The sequence below is a fragment of the Euprymna scolopes genome, chromosome 22 (assembly GCF_053919585.1).
Source record: "Euprymna scolopes isolate OS-2025 chromosome 22, ASM5391958v1, whole genome shotgun sequence".
In the NCBI taxonomy this organism is placed as follows: Eukaryota; Metazoa; Mollusca; class Cephalopoda; order Sepiida; family Sepiolidae; genus Euprymna; species Euprymna scolopes.
The window spans coordinates 46,128,720-46,153,679 of NC_136503.1; the positions used below are offsets into that span (position 1 = coordinate 46,128,720).

Below are 24,960 nucleotides of genomic sequence, written 5' to 3' on the forward strand. Positions count from 1 at the left end.
GATTTAGGAAAATCTTGTTAATCAGTTTTCGGCCAGAAATTTGCCTGTTAAGGGGTCAAAGTCCAACAATTTTACCTTTAAGAACTCTACGAAACTCCTCTGCCAATTTTGGATCTTAACACTTAAAATTTTAGATATAGGATCCTTGGACATAGATCTAACTTTATAATTTGATTCAAGCCCAATACAATAAATAATAAGGGGTCATAATTGGGGTCAAAGTTTTTAAAAAATTGACCTCTGCGGTCTCTACAAAATTACTCAGCCAATTTTTGGTCTAAACATTTGAAATTTTACATAAAGTGTATTCAGATATAGGGCAAGCTTTTTAATCATTCTTTTGCTGAAAATTTGGCTTCCAAGAGGTCAAAGTTCAAAATATTTTACCTTTGTGGTCTCTAGCAAACTATTAAGCCAATTTTGGGTCTAAACATTTGAAATTTTACATAAAGGATATTCAGACATGCAGCAAGCTTTTTAATCAGTTTTTGGGTGAAAATTTGGCTGCTAAGAGGTCAAAGTTGACAGAGTTGGCGTTTGCAGACTCTACCAAACTCTTCCGCCAATTTTGGGTCCAAACACTTGAAATTTTAGATGTAGGTTACATGGACAGGAATCAAACTTTTTAATATGTATATATACATATGCACATAAAGTTATGAACAGTACATAGGGCTGAACTGATATATATATATATATATATATATATATATATATATATATATATATATATATATATATATATATATATATATAAGAAGGTGGTATACAGTAAGTGCAGTAGAATTATTGTCAGGTTGAGAAGGGATAATCAGTTTATGTGTAAGAAATGTATGACAATTGAGATGGAGAAACCTCAGGAGTGGACAAAGTATATATTGATGAAGAAGTTATTGAGAAGTATTTTTAACTTGATGATACCATTGGAGCACAGTATGGAGAAGATGATAGTGTGCAATGATTCAGTGTGTGTGAAATAAGCTCAGGGGTCTTTTCTCATTACTAACCAGCATAGCATTTACCACTGCGATCAAAGTTATAATCTATCAGGCATGTGCACGCAGTGTTATGATGTATGGAAGTGAAACGTGGCCAGCGAAAATTTAGGATGTGTTGCAGGGAGAGAAATGATATGAGAATAATACAATAGATATGTGATGTGAATGTTAAAGATATGTTTAGATCTGATGAGCTCAAAAGATTAACTTTGGACAGTATAGGGAGATGTGTGCAGAGCAGAAGACTCTGATGGTATGGTCACATTGAGAGAATGGCTCAGAGATTTTGGGTTAGTAGATGTAGAACAGTTGAGGTAGTAAGGTTAGTTCAAAGTGGAAGGCACAGGAAAACATGGGAGAAAGTGATAAAAATAGACTTGAGAGAAAGAAGAATAAATAAAGACCTAGCCAGAGATAGGTTAGTTTGAAAATCAATTTCCAAAAGCTGTACAACTAATGCTAGCATCTAAAACAGATATTAAACTGATGATGATGATAATGATGTTGATGATGATGACGACGATGATGACGACGATGATGATGACGATGATGATGTTGATAATGATGACGACGATGATGACGACGATGATGACGACGATGATGACGACGATGACGATGACGATGACGACGATGATGATGTTGATAATGATGACGACGATGATGACGACGATGATGACAAAGATGACGATGACGACGATGATGATGACGATGATGATGTTGATAATGATGACGACGATGATGACAAAGATGATGACAAAGATGACGATGACGACGATGATGATGACGATGATTATGATGCATATGAAAGCATCTAAAAGAAATTAAACTTATTTTAGTATGTATTGTTTTCGGTATACATTAATTACATGAATTGTTCTGGAGTTTCCGCGATAAAAAAAAAAAATGTCATTTTATAACTTTTTGGTAATTTAAAATTAAAATTATTTTCTGAATTCAGTTTCCAGAGGGCTTCCATGGCTACACAAAACTTAGCCGTGCACGAAATGATGTCAATATGGTGTATCGGCATTTGGCTAAACCATTACCACCCGCCACCTTTATCGGGAGAGCTAAGGTAGGTGACATTTTATCTCGCACTGAACATACACATGACAAAAAAATGTGATCTTTACAATTTTTGTCTTGTGTTATACGATCAATTCAAGTTATGCTACTGGATATACATTGTGGGCCCGCCTCTACAAATACCATGAATTTGGAACAGTGGCACGCAGGTGTCTATGAATGCCCTGGTCATGCCTGGCGATTTTCATGGCAAATACTTGACTGAACTCCAATCTAATGTCTGTCCTTAGCAGACTTTCACAAAAATACTCAACTAGTTACAACCACTATATACGATTTCCCCCACTCTCGATCCGTGCTTAAATCTAAACACAGATTCCATGAACAAAGCGTTTTTCCCAAAACTGCCCGTTTGTGGAACACTGTTCCACTGGCCTGCTTCCTGGTTAAATACAACATAGTAGCCTTCAAATCCAATGTAAACAAGTTCATATTGAACCGTCCTGATAAATAATTAAATTTTACCCAGTTTACACTATTAACGATTGCCACACTGCCACCTTACATTCATTAACCCTTATCCTCGAATGGCCTTCGGGCCTTTATAAGTGGTGAGTCTCAAGTAAAAAAAAAAAGATGTACACAAATATTACAACAGGATTAGGCTGCTTCTCATAAGCAGTTTAAAAATTATTAGCAGATCGTCATATATTTAAAGAAGTAATTTTTTTAGCTCAATTAAAACAACCTTTGCTTCTTATTTTTATGTGCTAATCCGGAGCTACTAATAATGGATTTTTGTCTCCACTTGTCACAATCACAGGCTTGCTTCAAGTGAAGACTGATTTTACAGAAATCTTTTTGCAAGGCGTTTGTCCGTCTCATCATCAACTTTCCTCTTGATTGTTTCTTGGTGACTTCTAGTAGAAAAGCATTAGTATCATCATTGACCCTCAGTTCATATCCAAACTATCCAAGCCTCATCTTGCCCTTGATTGGTGCGATGCTGTAGTGCCTTTGGATATTCTCCTTACAGATGTGGTTGAACAATGTAATTCCAGGGTATTTTGGCGTTCATAATGACCCCAACGATGCCTGGTCAAACAAAGCTGAAAGGGAAAAGATAATGAAATACCAAAGTCTTATGTATGACGTGAAAAGAAACTGGAATCTTAGGAAGATCTCTGTCATTCTAGTAATTATAGGAGCAACTGGAATCATAAAAAATGAATTTCAAAAATACCTGGCAAATATACCCGATGAACCAAGTGCAAGAGAGATTCAAACCATTGTGTTTAAAAGGATGGTTAGAATTTTAAAAAGATATCTTAGTTGGAATATGTGAGAAAGCAGGTGAATGTCTGGCATCTGGTAGAATGCCCCATCCCCAGTTTGAACAAACTGATAAAAAAAAAAAAATTTAAAAGGCGAATCGTCATCCAGTCTTCTTCACTGTTTTTTTAAAAAGTGATGGATCTGACGACAGATTTTCAACTTTAGGCAGTCACTGATCTTGCGATCGCAGTGAATGCTGATGGGGGTGCGCCACTTGAGCCATGTCATATTGATGCATGCAACCTTGCAAAGGATGTTGTCATTAAAGTTACTGCACATCTTCTCTCTCTCTTTTGCAAGTGTCTGTGGTAACCGATAATGCTATAAGAGGTCAAACCTATGGTGTCTTGGATTGACGTATTTTGAGTTTTTTGAGATTTTCTATCTCATCTCTCTCTTTCCCGGCATAAATTTTGGCTCGCTAAGCATCCCAATCCTAGGATAGTACTGTCCATTGCTCATATTCTACACCGAAATCCTTGAGATCTCGCTTTAGCACATCCTTGAATCTAAGACGCAAACGACCAAGAGGCTGAGTACCCTCTTTCAAAACACCGTGTAATATGTTGTGGAGTAGGCATTCACATGAAATTCGGTTTACATGGCGTGCCCACAGAAGTCTTATAAATTTAAGTTTTGAGGGAAGTGCACCCGAACCTGTCCATCTGAACAGTTGCTGCACATATTAATACAATATGGCTCTGCAACTATAATGCTTTGAAACCTGTGATAAATACTTGAAGGATAGACTTGTGGGTAGACGAAAGGATTTCCAAAAAATAGGGGGACATGGCAGTGGAATGAGGAAGTTGAGATGTATATTAAAGAAAAGGAGGAAGATGGAGTGTCTGGAGAAAAGTTTTTTGAATAAGGATATTTATCTGATGAGAAACATAGATAGTTTTCCAGGTATCTTACAAAGTAATGGTCAAAGCGGAGTGTTCAGGTTAGCTAAACTGATAAGAAAGACAACTATAGATATCGTTGGAAATGAACAGGACAAGAGTTTTCATAGAACTGAGAAAATCAAGAAGTTGTAGAACAGTATCTGGCTCAGTTATAAGAATTGAGAAAGAAATGGCATTGAATGCTGTAAGATGAAGAAAGTTAAGGCTTGACGACTCTCAAATGTTGTAGAAATGTTGAATACTGTAAATAAAATAAACATTAAGGTGATCAAAAACTCACCAAATCAGATCATAAAAGAAGTTATTCCAAAAGACTTGGAACCTAGTGCAATAATAAACTGTTAAAATGTTACAAGAGTAAAGAATGAGTTCTGTATAGAGGTAATTACAGAGGCTTAACATTGATGGATCAGACCCTGAAGTGATTGAGAGAATAATTTAGCAGCAAATAAAAAATCAGTTAAGTGTACACGAATTGAAGTTTGGTTTTATGCCTGGGCATAGTATCACTGATGCTATATTTACCCTGAAACAAATGCAAAAGAAGTTTGTTGGTAAGAAGAGGAACCTATATTTTGATTTTGTGGTTTTAGAGGAAGCTTTTGATAGCTTGCCAAGAAGCCTTGTCTGGTGGGCTTTGCATAAATTAGGCGCAAGCAAATTATTGGTGAAGGGTGTTCAAACAATGTACAGAAATGTTCAAAGTTGTCTTAAAATTAACAACACATTTACTGACGACTTTAATGTTAAAGTAAGAGTACAGCAGTGTTCTGCACCAAGTCTGTTGCTTTTCATCCATAAATTAGAAGCTTTCCAGAGAGTGTCATACAGGTTGTCCAGAAGAGATGCTGGAACCTAGTCCTTAACTGTGGAACAATAGCTCTACTTGTTAAGTTGGAGTCGGAGGAATACTATGAAACATAAGACTAGGTGAAGCATTGTCTGAAGATAGCGGTTTCAATCCTACCCAAAGCAGGTCAGAGTATTAGTTGGCCAAAACGTGGTGAAACAACAATAACTCTGGAAGGCAGTAATTACTGGGGATAGAGTTTCAAGAGTTCATTTCTATCCTGTCATGGTTAACCACCTGAAAAAGGCCAAAGAATCAGTTGGCCGAAACGTGGTGAAATAACAACAACTATGAGGATGAGGATAACTGTCCTCAAAAGATGAATGTTACAAAGACCAAAGTTATGTTTATTGATTGTAATGCTGAAAATCCGTCGGAAAAAGGAGAGTTCCTCTGCTCAGTCTTTTTTTTTTTTTTTTTTTTTTTTTTTTACAAAGGCATCACCACATTATCAAGGCCCAGAGGCCACTCAAGGATAAGGGTTAAAGAGTGTACAGTAGAAATTGGTCAATATAGTAATCATTAGTAATGAAAATTTGGTAAATTTAATAACTTATATGGAACGGCTCATCAAGAACTTATTTACTTTAGACTTGAACACAACCATATTGTAGTCAGCCAGAAAGCAGGAAAACGGAAGACAATTCCACAGGCGTGCAGTTCTAAGAAAGAAGCTTTGTTCATGGAATCTACGTTTAGGTTTAGGCACAGATAAAGAGTGGGGGAAATTATTGATAGTGTTTACAGCTGGACGAGTGTTTCTTGTGAAAGTTTGGCGAGGGGGAACCATAGATTGAAGCTCAGTTGAACACTTTCCATGAAAATAACGATACATCAGAGACAAACTCGCAACATCTCTTCTGTGAGATAGAGGTTGCAAGGAGGAGAAAAGGACATCTCCCACGAGGCTACGAAGTCTATTTTGAACTCTATCAAGGCAGGACAAGTCCTTTCTAGCAGCTCCTGCCCAGATGTGGCAACAGTATTCCATCCTTGGACGTACCTGGCTCTTATATAGGTAGAGAATAGCATCAGCAGTGAGATATCTACTGGATCGATAGAAAGATCCCACCATTTTTCCAGCGGCCTTGGAAACAGATTTGATATACGTGTTCCATTTAAGATCAGGAGTAATGGTCAAGCCCAGAAGCTTGTCAAAACTTGAGGCCTCCTGAAGACGAGAGCCATTCATTTCAATTGATGACAAATGTGGATTAGAATGTTGATGATGTAAAGAGAGAAGCTTGGTTTTAGATGCATTAAAAGTAACCAGCCACTCCTTTCCCCATTGTACTACGTGCTCAAGATCAGAGGAGAGAGAATTGGAGAGAACTTGGTCGTTTACTGTCTTAGATGTGCTACCATAAATGGTAGTGTCGTCAGCATAAATGTCTACAAATGATGTAAGGATATGATTTGGAAGATCATTAATGTAGATCAGGAAAAGAGTTGGGCCCAGGATGGATCCCTGAGGGACACCGGCATTAATACTGTGAGCTTCTGATTTTTGCCCCTCAACTACTACTCTTATGAACCTATCAGAAAGAAATGATTTAATAATTGAGAAGACTTTTCCAGCTATACCATAGCTAGCGATCTTATGAAGTAAACCTTTATGCCATACCCTATCAAAGGCTTTAGATATGTCAAGAGCAATTGCCCTAGAAAGATTGCCACCGTCGAGAGATTTGCTAATCCTATGCGATATAACTGTAAGGACATCTGCTGTAGATCTAGCAGAATGGAAACCATATTGAGTGTCACTAAGAAGGTTATTTTTGTTGAGATGTTTGATTACTTCTGTATTTAACACAGATTCTAGCAACTTACTCATGACGCACAGGAGACTTATTGGCCTGTACTGAGAGGGAGATGAGCGATCACCTGAATTCTTAAATACAGGGCATACTGATGAGATTTTCCAGGGAGATGGGAAACTATTCTCCTTAAGACAACGTTTAAACAGTTTTGTAAGTATGGGCACTAATTCAGGTTGAAGTTTTTTGAGTACTATAATTGGAATACCATCAGGGCCAGTTGCTTTACTCGAATCAAGGTTTTTAATTAGCTTCGCAACATCACGTACAGATATACGTATATCACATAGCGTGTTTTCTGATACAGGAGGAAATATTGGGGGTTGGCGGTCTTGGTCGCAAAGGGTAGAATTAGCTGCAAAGTTCTTGACAAAGAGTTTGGCTTTGTCTGATGCTGACGAGATTATCTCAGGTCCATTGATAATAGTTGGGATGGAGCACACGCTTCTGTTCAGGATTCTGTTTGCTATTTTCCAAAACTGGTGGGAACCAAGCCGCTGCTCAGCTACTTTGGACTTAACAGATTGAGCATACAACACTCTTGCGTTCCTTATTACTACGATTCAAGTCTTTATTATACTTATAAGCATTAGGTACACAAGAAGTGCAGTGGAATTACAGGTAAGTTTAGAGATGATAACCAGTGTGCAAGAGGTGTAAGACAATAGAGGCGAACTCAGATGTGGAGAAAAGTATGTTTGGATGGTGAAGCTATTGTGGTTCTCCAGAAATTAGATTTTTTGGTCTCCCGATAAAAGGAGGGTGGAACTGTAAATTCATCCTTGTCTATTCGTCTGTGCGCACTTTTCTCAATAACTATGCCTTGGAATTTTTTAAAATTTTGCACAAATATTAAACATGATATGAGTAAAAAAGTAACAGAACGGATTTTCCAGGAAAACTCAGGTTGCTCCTCTAGGAGTGCCTTTCAGGTTAAAATGGCTAAAATTGACACTTTTGTGCTTATTAAAAAAAAATTGATGCCTTGGATTTTTATAAAATTTTCTGAAAGCTGTAACTAACTGATTTCTATATAATTTTGTTTATCTATACTTCACAATAACTCTTGGGTGTGCCCCAGGGTCTCTTTTAGGGTTAATAAAAACACTCCATTTTTGGGACTATTTTACCATATTTGTCCAAATTTTTCTGTGTATGTCTATTCAGCAGTTTTGCATGGTGCTGAATTCATATTTAAATATGTTAATAAGGTCTTGGGAACTTTTGGGGCTAAATGAGGGGGGGGGCAAATGATGGAGTTAGTCATTTCTTTTTTTTTACATGGTGCAGAACTCAAATTTACATATGTTAAGGCTTAAAACTGCACCGTTTGTTCATTTTCACCAGAATTTGTGGAATTTTAGGGGCTAAATGATAGTGGTGGAATGCTGAACTTAGTCATTTTTTTTATGCCTCGTTCATTGTGCACTCACGAGGGACGATGCATGCCTCACTTTTTTTTACTCACCTTCACCCCAAACAAGCCATAATGACACTTGGACGTAAGGGGCTACTTATTGGGACGATGCCTAACAAAGATTATGGTGTTGATTTACGTTGCATTTGAACTTCTGCATATCAGTACAGTTAGGGAAGCAGGCAGCAGGAAGGGAATTCCAAAGTCTAGTTGTTCTGGGAAGAAGCTATTAGAGTAGAAAACTTTTTTACATTTAGGAACCTCAATGGTGAAGGGGTGTGATTTTGTTGCTAAACGGGATTGTCGGGGATATGTATGTCGAGGGGGAACAAGTGCACTGACTGCTGACGCAATTCTCTACCTGTGTAAGAGCTGAGTACGTCCAAGGATAGAGTACTGTTGCTATATCCTGCCACAACAGAGTTCAAATTAGACTTCGAAACCTAGTGGGGATGCCCTTTTCTCTTCCCTGGAACCTCTTTCCCACAGAAGCGACGTCAAGCGCCTGTCTCTGCTTTATCGTTATTTTCATGGCAAGTGCTCGTCTGAGCTCCAGTCTATGATCCTCCTTGGCCTGATTTTCATGAAAAACACTTGTGTAGCTGAAAACACTATCAATAATTTCCCCCACTCTTTATCGGTGCCTAAACCTAAGCGTAGATTCCATGAACAAAGCGTCTTTCTTAGTACTACACACCTGTGGAACTGTTCCATTTTCCTGCTTTCCAACTGACTACAATCTGGTTGTCTTAAAGTCAACAAATTCTTGAACAAGTTCTTGATGAGCCGTCCCCTTAAGTAATCCAATTTACCAAATTTCCACTACTAACGATGACTGACATGTTCCCTTTGACCACTGTACACTCATTAACCCTTATCTTCGAGTGGCCTCCAGGCCTTGATAAGTGGTGACGTCTTTGTAAAAAAAAAAAAAAAAAAAAAGCACAAGGTGCAACATTGTGGCCATGGGATAGATAAAATGACTTTAGTAATACTACTATTACAAGGGTGGGGGAGGGGGTTGAATGTCGGGTTGTGTGGTTTCAAAGATTAGGAGTTGATGGAGAAAGTTCAGCGAATTCTACAATTAGTAAACAGCAGAGCATTACCAGTCAATCAAAGGAATAGTCTATTAGTCATGTATACACAGTGTGATGATGTATGGGAGTGACCATGTATGTATGATGTTAGTCTTAAAAACAGCTTTAGATTTGTCGATCTCAAAAGAAGATAAAATCTGGACAGTATAGGGAGATGGGTACAAAACAGAGAACTCTGTTGGTTTGGTCACGTTGAAAGAAAGAATTAATTTTGTGTTTAGTAGATGTAGGACAGTTCAGGTAGCAGAGGAAGACCAACAAAAACATGGGAGGAAGTGGTGTGATCCTAATTTTGTCACGAGACCATAGTGGTCAGGGTTTTGTGACTACTTCATAGGGTTTCGACTGTTCAAACCTACAAAAGAAGCCCTAAGGCGATTGGGCAAAAAGAATGTTCAATGCTTGTAGTTGTAGTTACCAAACAGGTTTAGCAACTAAAAAAAAAAAACTGAAAACAGCCGATCGACAACAATAACAAGGTTTAGTGAAACACGTTAGTGTTACAAGAATATGCAAAAAAAAAACAAAAAAAAACTTTGTTACAATAAAGTCGAATACCGGAGATACGGGGAGAATATGCTTGCTTGACTGGTGGAAAGCTTTTGATAGTCAAAAATGGCTGGTGCAGTGGCGGCAGAGTTGTCAGCAAGGAACTTGGTTCTCGATCAACGGAAAATGAACCAATTCGATTTTATAGGCCCAGTTTTTGAAAAATGTGTTTTCTAGTTGGTTGGCCAATCAGGACTGTCGACCAATGGTTTAATGCCATGACCACAGAGGAGGGCAAGAGGAAACGTCCCTTTCCGGACTCATGTATGATTGGTCATTCTCAAGCAGTCAATGGGTAGTGCCGTAATTAATGATCTGGGCTTTAATTTCTTTGATTGCTCCCAAGGTCTCGTATCAAACTTTGCACTCTATGTTCCGATCATGTTGACCCAGCGCACCTGTCAATGTTTGACATTTTTGTTTTGTTTTCATTTTATCGAAATCTAAAATGATTTTTTGTTTCTGACAATTCCGCGCACCTTCTTAAAATTGTTTTGGTGTTTGGCAACATGATAACAAGTTAAACACGTTGCTGTTTTTCACTGTATCTGCATTTGGTTACTTTTTTTTTTTTCACTGATTTTAACAAATCTGTTACTCAAATTCAAATAATACAATAATTGTGAAAATTAATTATTTTCACAATTAATTAACTTATTATTTTAATTTGCATAATTGATTAAAGATCTGATTAATTTCACCAGTCAACTCATGACACTGAAAATGGTAGTGTCATAGTGGTAAGAATGGATTTCAGAGAAAACGGAATAAATAAAGACTTAGAGATTGGTTAGTTTGGAAGTCAATTACTAAAAGCAGTCCAACACGGTATGTAAAAGGGATGCTAAACCAATGGTGGTGGTGGTCATCGTCGTCATCGTAGTGGAAGTCTATCAACTCTCTCAATGGCTCCTTTGGTGTTTCAGATTTTTGATTCTTAGTATCTAAGGAAGATCAATCTCCTGATTTCCAAATTGATCCTGGTTCAATCAACTAACCGATGATCCAGAAACACGTCCATCCTCTGATTCTGAACGTTCAGGATATTTACTAATTCTAACAATGGAAGTGTTGCAGAAGGATATATGTTAATTGTAAGCAAAAGCAATCAAACATATCTCTAGGACATGGAGAAGACATAATACTGTACATTAAAAATACCCAGGCACTTTAACAAGACTAAGAGACAACCTAATTAATGGGGTGTATCTTTATTGACGATTCCATTGGTGATATTTCTTTGAGACCACTCTGTAGGTACTGCCAATGGTATTGAAAAATGAATAACTGTAATTTTTTTTTTTTTTTATGTTCATCTTCTTATTCATAAAACTTCATCTTCATCTTCATTTTCAGCAACCTCCAACCAAACATTGCTTCTCTCATCACGACAATAGGAAAATCTTTCTATGTGATCCTCAATCCCTAACTCAGGTAAGAAAGCGTTGTTTCAGTTTATAAAAAGCTAAGTACCATCTATTATATAAAAGGTAGATGTCTGTTTGTATTCCCAACTAACACTTGAAAAATACACAGCAAACACTAACAAAACTGGTATTTTTTTTAATCAATGCAGTCCCCGATGTATAATATGTAAAATTAAAAAACAAAAGATTCATTATTTTGGAGTCAAATAGTCATAGAAAGAAGAGTGGGACTAGCAGTTTAGAAAGGGGAGTGAGGATGACATTGACGTAAGGGAAGTAGTAACGGTATTTAAGAAAGATGGGTGGGAATGATATTTTAATAAAATAGTGAATAAGTTCCATTAAAAAAAAAACGGATGCGTAAATCACAGATAAATGAGAAGAAAAGTAGCTGACTGAATAGGCAAGATATTAGAAGATAAGTGTTACAGCACATTTAATATAACATTTAATGTTATCAAGACATATATGCATCTTTTAATGTTATCATGTAGTTTATTTTTCAGCCACTAATTAAAAGAAAGTAACTCTGTTTTTTTTTATTCCACTGAGTTATTTCCCTTATGCTGACTACAGTTATTTGTGTATGTACAGAGAGAAGAATTGGCTGGGCTAAGAAGACAGAAGGGCTGGGGAGGGGGGAAACGGAGGTGGGGAAAAGAGGGGGATAGAAGTTATGTTACATTTTTGCCCTGTGCAAGGGCAGGTAGCCAAATCCATTGCGTAAAGGAGAATTGTGCATGTGTGTGTATGTGTATGAAGCTAAAAGTTAAAAACTACGCAAGACACGCCCATAAGGGTAATATTTTTTTCAGTATTTCCTCGGGTAAAAATAACCAGAGGTTGAGGCTTAGTCGAGCAGATTTCATGGAAATAAGGTGAGATTAATAATTTACTACCTGCATCTGTTGTCATTGCTAAGACCATCCATCTTAAAAGCATTGGTCATCAAACTTTGATCTTGGACAGCCATTATAGTCCTCTCCTCATTATAGTGGATCTTCCCTTATCTATTATAGTTATAGCTATGGGTAAATTCATCCAGAATGTACTTGGCACACTGTTGGTTGGCCCATTCTTCCAGTTTTTTGCATTAGAATATCTTTGTGTATTTTTTGGCGAAGTGGAACACCGAATGTTTCTGTATGAAATATAAGAATATAAGAAATAAGTAAAAGAAGTAATCAAATGATGAAATAGAAAAATATTTATATAAAAGCAAATCTAAAATTATTGAAAAACTAGCACGCCACCCAGCGTTGCCCGGTCGTAAAATATACATAAATAATTATATTTTAATTAATGCAGATTTCTTATTTATTATACATAGAAATCACATTAACGTAAATTAACGTTAAATTCCTTTAAAAAAATGAAGTAAAAAAAACAAACAAACAAAAAAACAAACAAACCGGAAACAGACTGAGACATGTACATGCAAGTATTTTAGAAAGGGAAGTGGAATTAGTAGTTTACAAAGGGGAGTTGGAACTAGTAGTTTAGAATAAGGAGTGGAAGTAGTAGTTTAGAAAAGGGAGTTGGGACAACATTTTAGAAAGGGAAGGAACAGAATCTTTAGAGAAAGGAGTGGAATTAGTAGGTTAGGAAGAGGTGGGGGACTAGTAGTTTAGAAAGAGCAGTGGAGATGACATGAGGGAAGTAGTAACGGTATTTAAGAAAGATGTGTGGTAAATATATTTTGATAAAATAGTGAATAAGTTGCATTTAAACAGTTCACTGCTGAAATCGCAACCAAAACCTAGACAATGAGTCAAGTACAATATCCGTTAAGCCAGGTTGATACGATCTTTAAAAAGTGTTTTCAAACCTACTTATTCTTAACATAAGTAATCTGTCATGCAAACGATTCCTGCAAGCGCATTCGTGAAACAGTTGCCAAACAGATAAAAATTCATTGGATATGTATTCTATAGCACATATGTTTGGACGAAATAATATGCAAATATATATTTTTAAAAAATAGACTAGAGAAATAGCCTTTTGTCTAGGAGCAAAGTGTAGAATCTGTTTTGATATTACGCTTAATCTTTTTTGTCCTCAGCCAGTAAAAAAGAACTCCTTTCTAAACTGAGATAATTTTTAGCTTTTGTTCCGGTACTTATGCAAAATACGGACCGTGCTGAAATAATAACATTATTACTTAGAAACAAATTCTTAAACAAGGGAATGAGTGAGTTTGTTTGTTTTAATTTAAAAAAAAACTTTTTTTTTTATTATTCTCTACTCTCACTTAATAATTTAATAAGCAAAAGATGCCGTAAAAATTGACAAAAGTCGCACGGTTGTATTCTCCATAAGTACCATTGTTCCAATACAGAGTGTCTCTTTGGAGGAAGGTGGATTTTCCTTACATTAAAAATCGACTATGTACTATTGACTATTTACTGGCCTTTCAGGAAGGCAAGTTCATAGGAAGCAGAGAAAAAGTCATTCTATAAAAAAAAAAAAAAAAAAAAGTATATCTATATATCTATAAATGTATATGCGTGTGTGTTGAGGACATTTCCCAACTTATATACTCAATGAATCTTTGGTCTACAGACTTCAAATTTGGTATATAAGGTGTTCAGACATGTGAAAAACGTTTTTATCGTTTTTCATCCAGAAAAAAAGGTTTGCTAAGGGGGCAAAATAAGTACATGGGGGTCATGGGATTTTCATCTGTATATCATCTGTTTCATGAATCGTTTGCATGACAGATTACTTATGTTAAGAATAAGTAGGTTTGAAAACACTTTTTAAAGGTCGTGCGAAGCTGGCCTAATGGTTATCGTAGTTCGCTCACTGTCTTTAAGTTTTGGTTTCGATCTCAGCTCAAGTGTTTTTGTTTGTTTTTTTACTTACAAGAAGTGAACTGTTTAGAAAAAAACATAATACTCGCATGCACATGTCTCGGTTTCTTCGGGGTTTAAAAAAAAAAAAATTTTTTTTACTTTATTTTTTTCTTAAAAGGAATTTAACGTTACGTTTAATACCTACAGTATTTCTGTTTATAATAAATACGAATTCTGCATGAATTAAAATATAATATTTATGCATATTTTAGAACCGTGCGGCGTACAACTAGTACATAAATAAATAAAATAAAAAATAAAAATAATTGTGTCTAACAAACAATAACAAAATCATTCGATAACAATGTACATGATCTAACATGCGTTTCTATACGCATATCATTTGAATGTGTCGATTGTTTGAAGTGGAAACACGTGTTTTGTTTTTTGTTTTGTTTTTTTGTTTTTTTTGGCGTTGTTGCGATCAAGTTCAGTTTTGCTGTCAAGTACTATAACACTTATCTTCTAATAACTTGTTTATTCAGTCAGCTACTTTTCTTCTCATTTATCTGCGACTAACACATCCCCTTTTTTCTTTTTTTTTTTTTTTTTTTTTTTTGAAATGCAACTTATTCACTATTTTATCAAAATATCATTCCCACCCATCTTTCTTAAATACTTCCCTTATGTTATCTCCGCTGCTCTTTCTAAACTACTAATCCTCCACCTCTTTCTAATCTACTAATTCCACTCCTTTCTCTAAAATTCTGTTCCTGAAGTATAATGTGGGGGGGGGGGGTCACCTCAAATACACAAACGGAATGTTCAAGAAAGATTATCGCTACAGTCCTCAGTCTCTACTCTCGTCGCCTTCTCTCCTGCATGATCGGGAATAATCTCCCAGCACCGAGAAATGAACATCGTTTTATAGTTTTGTTGCGGACCAGGGTATAATACTCTAGCTCGCCACAATGACACGAATGGAATTGAAGGAAACAAAGACTCAATTGATGAATAAGATAAACGTCGTTTATTTGCTGTTGAAAGAATGAACGTTTTAGTTATAACATGTGTTCATGTCCGCGCAAGTGTAACCACTGTTCGTTGCGGGGTTGGTGTTGTAGAAGAATAGGAAATGTGTTTGTTCACGCGTGAAAAGAGAAATAAGTGTTGTAGTGGGAATGAGAATGTTAGTCCAGCGTGTAGACAAAGAAGAGGATATGAGAGTTGACATCAGTTAGTAGTCAGCTACGCGAAGGTGTTCTCAGGGACCAGTAGTAGATAGAGAGAGAAAGAGTGGGAATGTGTACATACAGTCTGTTAGCTCGTGCCCCATACATAGTAGTAAGTGGGCGTGACGCGCGCGGGCGGTCTGAAGACCAACCGACCAGCACGGAAGCTGCACCGGAAAGAAGGAGCCACTTGTTGCTCTTCCTTTTATACTCGTTTCCGGAGTGTCTTTTGCGCATGTGTATATTTCCCTAGAAAGCGGAAATGACGTCGTCCATGTGTGCATTCGCGTGTGCGTGTGTGAGTACATATGTGTGCGTTAGCGTGTGTGTATATACCGTGAATGTGAGTGTATGTACGCGAACGTGAATAAATGTACGTGTGTGTGGACGTGGGCGCGTATGTTTGTGTGCGCGTATGTATATGACATAGCTTTAAATGTGAATGTGTGTTTTTGTGTGAGACTTGAAAAAGGCTCGTACAGTTTCCATCTTCACGCACACACGAGATTACGCGAGAACGGACGAAATAAAAATGCTGGCCGCCATGTTTGTTCTTCCTTTTTTTCGCCTGAACTCACTCGCTGAGCACCCACGATAAGACTTGTCTTTCTTGCTTCTAACCACATGCCTCCCTGATCTCAAGATCACATTTCGTAGTCTCTCATCCACTGTGGCGGTCGCCTCTCTCTACTTGGCCTCTGAGGTGTCTCATCCTCCTCCTTTGGCTGCACACTCCCCTCCACTGCTTCGCCCTCCATTGGTCTGACGTCGAGAATGTGCCTCGGGACTCCTTCCACCACAATGTTGTTACTAGTGTTCCTCCCAGTCACGCGTCCTCTACTCCATTGTGTGGTGCAGCACGCCCCCGGTGGCTTCACCCATACCTCATCCCCGAGTTTAATTGTCCCTGTGGCCTCTATTTCTCGGCTTGCCGGCTCCACCCTGGGATGTCTCCAGGAATATGTAAACGTCGACAGTTGCGGGACCGTCTCTGGTTCTTGTCCCAGTTTAGGCGACATGTTATACCAGAAGACAGCTTGCTCAGGTGAGGTGCCTCCTCTTTCCACAACTGCCTTTATGGTGCGGTGGTTTCTCTCCACAATCCCGTTGCCACTGGGTCTGTAGGCAGCTCTGAAAAATTGTTGGATCTTCCATTTCTTCAGTACTTCTGTCACTGCTAATGACTTGAATGCAGTCCCGTTGTCGGTTAACAACTCTTCTACGGGGCCTCGCTCCAAAAACACCTCATCAAGGATTTCGCTATTTCATTGCCTGTTCCTCCACATAGCTTCTTCCATAGGGCAAATCTCCTGGGCCCACAGTCAATCATGGTCAGGTAAAGTCCACCCCTGTAATGGGTGACATCGCATGCCAGTCTCTCCCAGGTCCCACTCACCTCCAATTGGCCAGCTTCATGCGTGCTTGGAGCAGGATCAATCGACTGACATCTGTCGCATGTCCTGACCACTTGCCTCACTTGCTCCTTGGTGATCCTCGGGTCGACTTTTTTCACTAAGTACCAAGTCCTCTCTACCCCCATATGGTGCAAATTGTGCAGTTCTCGCACGCCAACATCATCTAGATCTGATGCAGCAACAACATCTTTCTTTGGCAACAGCCAACTCTTCTTCACTTTCGTGAGAGCATCTGCTCGGTTCTTTTCAGAAGCCACCATGTCTACGCGAAGCTTCAAACAAAACTCTTGCATCAGCTCAGCCAGCACCCCAAGCCTGCGCTTCACTAACATCTCCGCAGCCCCTTTAGTTTTTATCCTTTTTTCGCTTGAAATGAGAGACTTTAGCCAAGCAAACACCGTGGCAGAGTCTGTTTTGATGCAGATGTCACATAGTCCCCATTTCAAGGCCAGATTGACTCCTTTTATTGTCGCGTCTAATTCCACCACATTGATGTGGCTGACGTCATTCTTTTTCCTCAACCCGGCTGCATCTTCTGCAACTACTCCTCCCCTGTTGCAATGCTGCTCGCATCGCACCACACGACTCCATCCAATGTTCGTGGTACGTTCCAGGTTCCCTGGACTGGGTCTTGCTGTTCTGCTTCTTTCAGGAGCTCTTCCATCATGGCGACCGTTCTTTCTCCCACCTTATCATTCCATCCTCGTCCTTCGGCATGTCTGTTTATGTAGCTGGTCTAATGGTCTCACTGCACACATCTACGGTGTCGCCTCCCGTATGGCACTTAACATGGCCGTTCAGCTCTCGGAAATCCAGGACCGGTCTTACTTTCCCTTTAGTTGTTTGCAGAACGGCCATCAACGGCAAAATGCCCGACTCCACGTCATCCGTCCACGGCATCAGTATCCCCTCCTCAATCCATCGGTCGACTTCTTGCTCAAACTCCTTTCTCGCCCCTCCTCTAAGCGAATTTGTGTAGCACGCCACCCTGTTTGTCAGCGATGGCGCTTGATGTTTCCATGCCCACTCCACCGTCCACTGCTCTCCGTCGAATTCGGCTCGGAAGTCCTGATCTTTGATCGACAATTTTCTTTCCTCCCCGGTCTTGTTGATCCCTCTGGGGTCTTGTTCCGTCACTGCACACTCAGCTAGTCTGAACCTCACGTTGTTACATGTGTGATGGTAACACCTCCAAGGCGGCATATAACATCCATTCCAATGATGGCTTAAACGCCAGGCATCAGGCGATCAGTGACAATTGTATGGACCCTCATCTGACGTTCAGTAATATCAATAGTGACGGTCTTCCTCCCTCGACACTTCACTCGCGCTCCATCGAATGCCATTACTTCACCCTTCCCTTTCCATCTTCCGACCAGAGTAGTGTGCACCATGGTAGTGGTGCAGCCAGTGTCAATCAGGGCCATAACTTCCCGTCCTTCCACCGCAATCTTCTGTTTGGGCATTTGCTGCGGGTGCGCCACTATTCTCGAATCGGGGTGGCTGCTGACGCGTCGGCCTCCCCTCGCCAGTTTCCCGAACTTGTGCATTTTACCGCTAAATGGCCTCTCCAATTGCATTTGTAACACACTGTCCATTGCAAGAACTTCCTGCAGTCTCTTCTCATGTGTGGTCCCCTGCATTTGAAGCATGCCATCCCCGGGTTCGGCAGATTCCTGCCCACATCCTGCTGTACCGTTGCTGTCGTTCCTCCAGGCTCCGTGGGATGGGTGCTCACCAAGATTTTTGCAGTTTTAAGCAGCTCACTCACATCCAGCGTCTCCACTCCCGGGACCTGCTGCAACCTTTTCGATATCTCTTCCGGGAACCCGGTAACAAAAGTCATCTTGACTACGTGACTCGTGGCGTGTCCCCTGATGCCCGACAACTCAACTAATCTCCTTATCTCATTCGCATAGACATCAACAGATTCACCAGTCCACCTCTTCTCTTTCAACTTATTAAAGGCCTCGAAAGGCCCCTCTGCAAAAGTTTTGATCAGTCGACTCTTGATGGCGTCTGCGTCACCCCGTTCCCGCTCGCTAAGCTCCAAATAGAGGGCCAGTGTGTCCCATTCTAGAAACAGTGGCATTACTGCGGCCACATCATCCAGCCTCTGAATCCTTGCTACAAGGTCCACTTTATTAAGCCACGCCACCACATCACCGTCGCCATTAAAAGGCTTAATCATGTTGCTTAAGCCTGCGTTCACCATCGCCAAAATAGCTTGAAGTATAATGGGGGGGGGTCACCTCAAATACACAAACAGAATGTTCAAGAAAGATTATCGCTACAGTCCTCTGTCTCTACTCTCGTTGCCTTCTCTCTAGCCTGATCGGGAATAATCTCCCAGCACCGAGAAATGAACATCGTTTTATAGTTTCCATCTTCACGCACACACGAGATTACGCAAGAACGGACGAAATAAAAATGCTTGCCGTCATGTTTGTTCTTCCTTTTCTTCGCCTGAACTCACTCGCTGAGCACCCACGATAAGACTTGTCTTTCTTGCTTCTAACCACACCTTTCTAAAATGTTGTCCCAACTCCCCTTTCTAAACTACTAGTTCCACTCCTTATTATAAACTACTAGTTCCGACTCCCCTTCATAAACTACTAATTCCACTCTCCTTTCTAAAATTTTGTTTCCCTCCCACTTTTTTAAAATGTTATCTCCAGTTCTCTTTCTAACCTAGTGTTGTATTATTCTGTTGTATTTGTTAGGACAAATAAGTAAATATAAAGGAGAGATAACGACGAGATGTCTTTAGAGTACAAGAAGCCATTTTTATTATCTTCCAAGGGACGTAACTCGTACAGTTAAAAATACAAAACAAGATGAGATAATCCATATCTTGGCACCTACTAGTCCAATCCCTCTTTCTTAAATTTCATCCCCGGTTCCTTTCTAAAATATCATTTCCACTCCCTTTTCTATGTCCTTTCTAAACTATTATTCCAATTCCATAAAAAAAAATGCTGGAATGATAGAGATCTTCCTAAGATTCCTGTTTCTAGTTTCTATCATGTCGTACATAAGACTTTGGTATTTAGTTATCTTTTCTCTCTAAGCTTTGTTTATCTTTTCTCTCTAAGCTTTGTTTAAGCAAGCATCATTAGGGACACTGACTTCAACTAGGGTTGCTACTTCTCCCTCTTGTCTCATATCTCTGTGTCAGGTTTAATAGCACCATTTTCTAGCTGCAGGAATTGCATAGTCACAGTGAATGGTGTATGACTTATTTCCAACTGTTTTTTTCTGGTAAACATGTTCCCATGACTTACTGCTGCATTCAATATTTAACTAATTTACAGATGGTCCAGTGGAGATACTTACATACTCCATTGTGTCACATTGTATTGTAGTCATCTCTCAGCAGAATCTTACAACTGGATGTCAGGTGACTTACACTCCCTTCTTCTGTAGAGACAATAGCATAGTGACTGGTAGTGATCAAAATTAGGTAGAATTTAATTTTTAAAGGGGCAGTTCATCTTTAACTATTGAACTTGAAGACGGCCACTTTTTAGTCAGCTAGAAAGCAGGCCTATGGTATGGAATTCCATAAGTAGGCAATTCTAGGAAAGAAACTTTGTTCATGGAATTTATGTTTAGATTCAGGCACTGACAGAAAGTGGTGGAAATTGTTGACAGTGGTTGTAACTAGGCGAGTGTTTGTTGTGAATGTTTTGCAGGGAGAGGGGACCATAGAGTGTAGCTAGTCGAGCATTGCTATGAAAATAACAATAGGATAGAAATAGACTAATAACATTTCTTCTTTGAGAAAGAGGTTGCAAAGAGTAGAAAAGGATATCACCTACCAGGTTGTGAACCCTGTTAAGGCAGGAAATGGTGTTCTGAACAGCTCTCTCCAGATGTAGTAACAGTGCTACATTTTAGGACGTATTTGTCTCTTATAGAAAGGATTGCATCTGGAGAGAAATAAAAGTTATTTAATAGTAATAAACAAAAGAATGTATTAGCAGTACTGTTTACTATTAATAGTGACATTTGCTGCTGATAACAAAAATGGCTGTAATCTATTAATGTACGTTTGTTGCGGAAAAGAAAATTGTTTTGCCTTCAAAAAATATTCCGAGGGAGGTAAATTGTATTTGCAAAGAATTTAAATTAAATGAAAGTGTATGTATTATTCATAACAACATGCACTAAATGTTCAGAAAAAAACAAAAACAAAAAAAAAACACTAGGAAGAATCAAATAACAATATGTCAGATGCAATGCTATCTAGGTTTAACTTCTAAAATTCGGCTGACTTTATTTTACGTTGCCCGGGTGTTTGGAGGTGTGTGTGGAAACTCCGGGGGGGGGGCGTTTAAAAAAAAAGTAAGTTTTTACTGTCGAATTTTAGATTTGAAATATTCCTCTTTGCAAATTCTAATTTCTCAATTTGAAGAAATTGAATTTATTGCTTTCTGAATTTTGGAGATGATGATTGATAATTCGTATTATTTGGATTCTTCAGACTACTGTTCTCATCTGGGGTGTTATCTCCACAACGTTTCAGTCGATGTAGCCTCCGACTTTCTTAAGGTGCATCGTGTTAAAGTCTGCAATCTTTCTGTCAAACTCAAGAATCTTCACAGAATTTTGAATGGAATCCTCAGGGGTAGCATGCTCTTGTTTTGTCAGCCATAACCAGGTAAAAGTCTTAAATAATTTGTAATTTCATTTTGAGTATCAATTACACTGAGTATGTGACATAACGGATAAAAGACTTGGTAAAATTCGCAAGTTACACTCTTCTGGAGGTTAAACGGTCAATCCTATGGGCTATATTCAAAATACAATTGCAAGTCACTTAGAGGTTTTACCTGGTCATGGCCACAGAACGAGAGCATACTAACCCCATGGATTAGATAAAGGGTTCCATTGGAAATTCCATGTAGGTTTCTGAGTTCAACAGGAAAATTCCTGAGTTTGACAGAGGACACATGAAGATGAGAACAGTAGTTTGAATGCTTCATGCAGATTACTGAGTTAAACAGAAAGATTTCAAAGTTTGACAAAAAGATTCCAAAGTTTGACAGAAAGATTTCAAAGTTTAACAGAAAGATTTCAAAATTTGACAGACAGATTCCAAAGTTTGACAGAAAGATTTCCGAGGTTGACAAGATACAGCTAAAGAAGGTTTGCGGTTAGATCAACTAAAAAGTTGTCAGAATAATGCTCAGAATGAGAACAGTAATCCAAATAATAGAAATAATATTCATCGCGTTTTTCATTGGAACTTGTCACTTAATCTGCTGAATCAAATGCTTTCTAAGCTACTGGCATTTTACTTTTTTTTTCTTTTTTTGTTTTTTTAACAGGGTTTAGGAAAGAAAAAATTTAACAAATATAACACTGCATCAAACCTGGTCGCCTGGAGGCCAGATGAAGAGTACCTGAAATGTGCAGGGCCTCTCAGGTCAACATATGAAAGAGCATTTCGAAGTTCAAGTCCCAAAGACACGTTCACTCATAAATATTTGCAGCGCAACATTCCAACTAGTCCTTTCTATGACAACAACACGTCACTAACATCCTACCAATTGGAGCTCGACAGAACACGTGCCTACAGCCGCATTCTGAAACCACATATGTTTGATCCTTGTTGGAGGAAGGTCCAATATTCACAAATTACCCGTCCTCAAACAGCACCCCCTACGTTTAAGGAAAGTGTTGCCTCTTGCATGCAATGGTACATCCCAACGAAGCGTTCATTACCACCGGCCTGAAGTAGAAACTCTGAAAAAGGAACAACTTTTTTTTTTTATTGTACTTAATAAAAAAAAAAAATTTTCTTCTTCTTTTCCAGTTTTTTTTATTATTATATACTTTATTAGAGTACTTGTTTAATTTAATCAAGACATAAAAAAAGGAAAATATTGCAAAAAAAAAAAAAGTATATATATATTGTACGTATCTGTTATGAAATTAAGTTTTCATAAAAAAAAATTTCACTTAATTTGATCAAGTAGTTTTTTTTACAGAGGAAAATCAAATTTTAATGAGATAGATCGTAATCTGCAAAGTTGCCTCTTTCGTGCACGAGGAGTGCACCAAGAGAGATAACTCCAATCACCGCTTAAAGTTTGTCAAAATTTGACGAGATTATTTTGAAACATGGGTAGAAAAAATACCTAGATAATTATTTTAGGGTTTTTCTTTTTCACTTATTTTACAGTGTTTCTTTGTTCTTTTTTAATCCCTTTTTCATTTTATCCTTTGTTAATCTCGTTTTCATTTAAAGGCACCCCCCCCTCCTCGTATGCAAAATAGGCAAGATGGCAGGATACAATCGATCTCATTAAAATTTGATTTTCCTTTGTAGAAGAAAAACTACTTAATCAAATTAAGTGAATTTTTTTTTTTTTTTTTTTTCATGGGAACTTTATTCCATAACGGTAATGTACAATGTAATTTTTTTTTTAAATATTTTCATTTTTTAATATCTTGATTAAACTAAACAAGCACCTTTATTAGTTTACTGATGAGTCATCACTTGCCAAAGCTTAAATCCACTTAAAGACAAGGATTGATGAGACTGCCAGTTGAATGATGAACAATGCTACGAGAGGGTTGAGGACGTTGAATGAAATGGATAAAATTTGCTCAACAAGTATCTGTTGATATTGGATTTTAAAACAAAGATGTTGTAGAAGGATGCAGTCCCATGGCAATGTCTTTCTACATTTTCTTCATTTGGTTTTCATTTGTGTCAGAGAAAAAAATATTTCAATTGCTAACAATAATACGCTCTCTCTAGTCATAGATTTTTTTCTAGTACCGGATGGAACGATAAAATTGTTGCTCCTAGAAAAGACATGATTCCATTTCTGTTTGATGAAAACTGGTTTTCTTTTTTTTTTGTTGCAGACCATCTACTAGTTGTCCAGTTGTGTACAAAAATCAAGAGCGATAGGCGCCTTCTATCCTGTCTGAAAGTGACACAATGTTCAACGAGCGAGATTGTGAATGCGCCGCTGTTCAACACATGCTCTCTACCGATCCAAGTCATGACAACAGAACCATTGCCAGCAACCTCAAAATGCAAATCTTCATGGTCGAATGGTTGAGGGTACAGCTCAACAAAGTTTCTAGCCATGGTTCTTTGGTGTGGTTTCTGCAACAAAAAAGAAAAAGAAAAAAGAAAACCTGTTTTCATCAAACAGAAATGGAATCATGTTTTTTTTTCCAGGGCGACAATTTTATCGTTCCATCCTGTACTTATACACACATATCCAAATTACGAACATATTGGATTACACAAAGATGTTATGTATAAACCTTGTGACTACTAACTCAATTTTCTTCACCAAACAAAAATTTGCATAAAAGAACAATTACTGAAAGTAACCTTTATGTTCTTATTCCTTGTATAAAAATGTTTTGTTATGAAATTTCGTTTTTCTCCATTTTTCATTTACAAAACTCTGCTTATGTTTTTAGTTGACTCTTCTGTTCTCCTAATGTTTCATTTATTTTCATTTTTTATATGCATCCATGCCTCTGATGAGAAGCATTAAGCTCCGAAATACCTTGGTGTAAAGAGTTCCCATTTACCTAACAATTTAATTGATGTATACCCTTATTGAATAAATGAATAAATCTATAAATATTAGTATATATAGTTTTATACTTTCATTTTATCTCTTTATTGACTTATATATATATATATATATATATATATATATATATATATATATATATATATATATATATATATATATATATCCTTTATTTTCTTCCTTCACTAAAAGTAACTTTATAAACAATACATATTAAATGTTGATCCAAAATGGCCTCTACCAAAGCCGGACAGGAGGGGGGGGGAGGCTACGCCATAACCGCTTGTGTTGCCTTGATGATGCTCGGAAACAATATTGTGATTGCATTCTCCAAAGATTCAAGTATAAGTCCTAGTTCTGAGAAAGATTATGAGAAATGGAGAAGATTTGAAGATGATTGTATCTCCCCTCCTCCAATTTGAATGGTCTGAACCATCATTCCTTCCATTCTGCATGCCACTGAATCTAATGCATATATATATATATATATATATATATATATATATATATATATATA

At 38.0% G+C, this 24,960-nt stretch overlaps 1 protein-coding gene across 1 annotated transcript in view; it reads left to right on the top strand.

Annotated features, from left to right (window-relative positions):
* LOC145243706 (uncharacterized) overlaps positions 1-24,496 on the top strand; it is a 61,129-nt gene extending 36,633 nt beyond the window's left edge. The window contains exons 4-6 of the mRNA XM_080106762.1: positions 1,957-2,073; positions 11,357-11,434; positions 22,203-24,496. Of these exons, the coding sequence (XP_079962888.1) occupies positions 1,957-2,073; positions 11,357-11,434; positions 22,203-22,610 (603 nt within the window). The 3' untranslated portion in view covers positions 22,611-24,496. The remainder of the gene's footprint in view (positions 1-1,956; positions 2,074-11,356; positions 11,435-22,202) is intronic.
* The last annotated feature ends 464 nt before the right edge of the window (positions 24,497-24,960 follow it).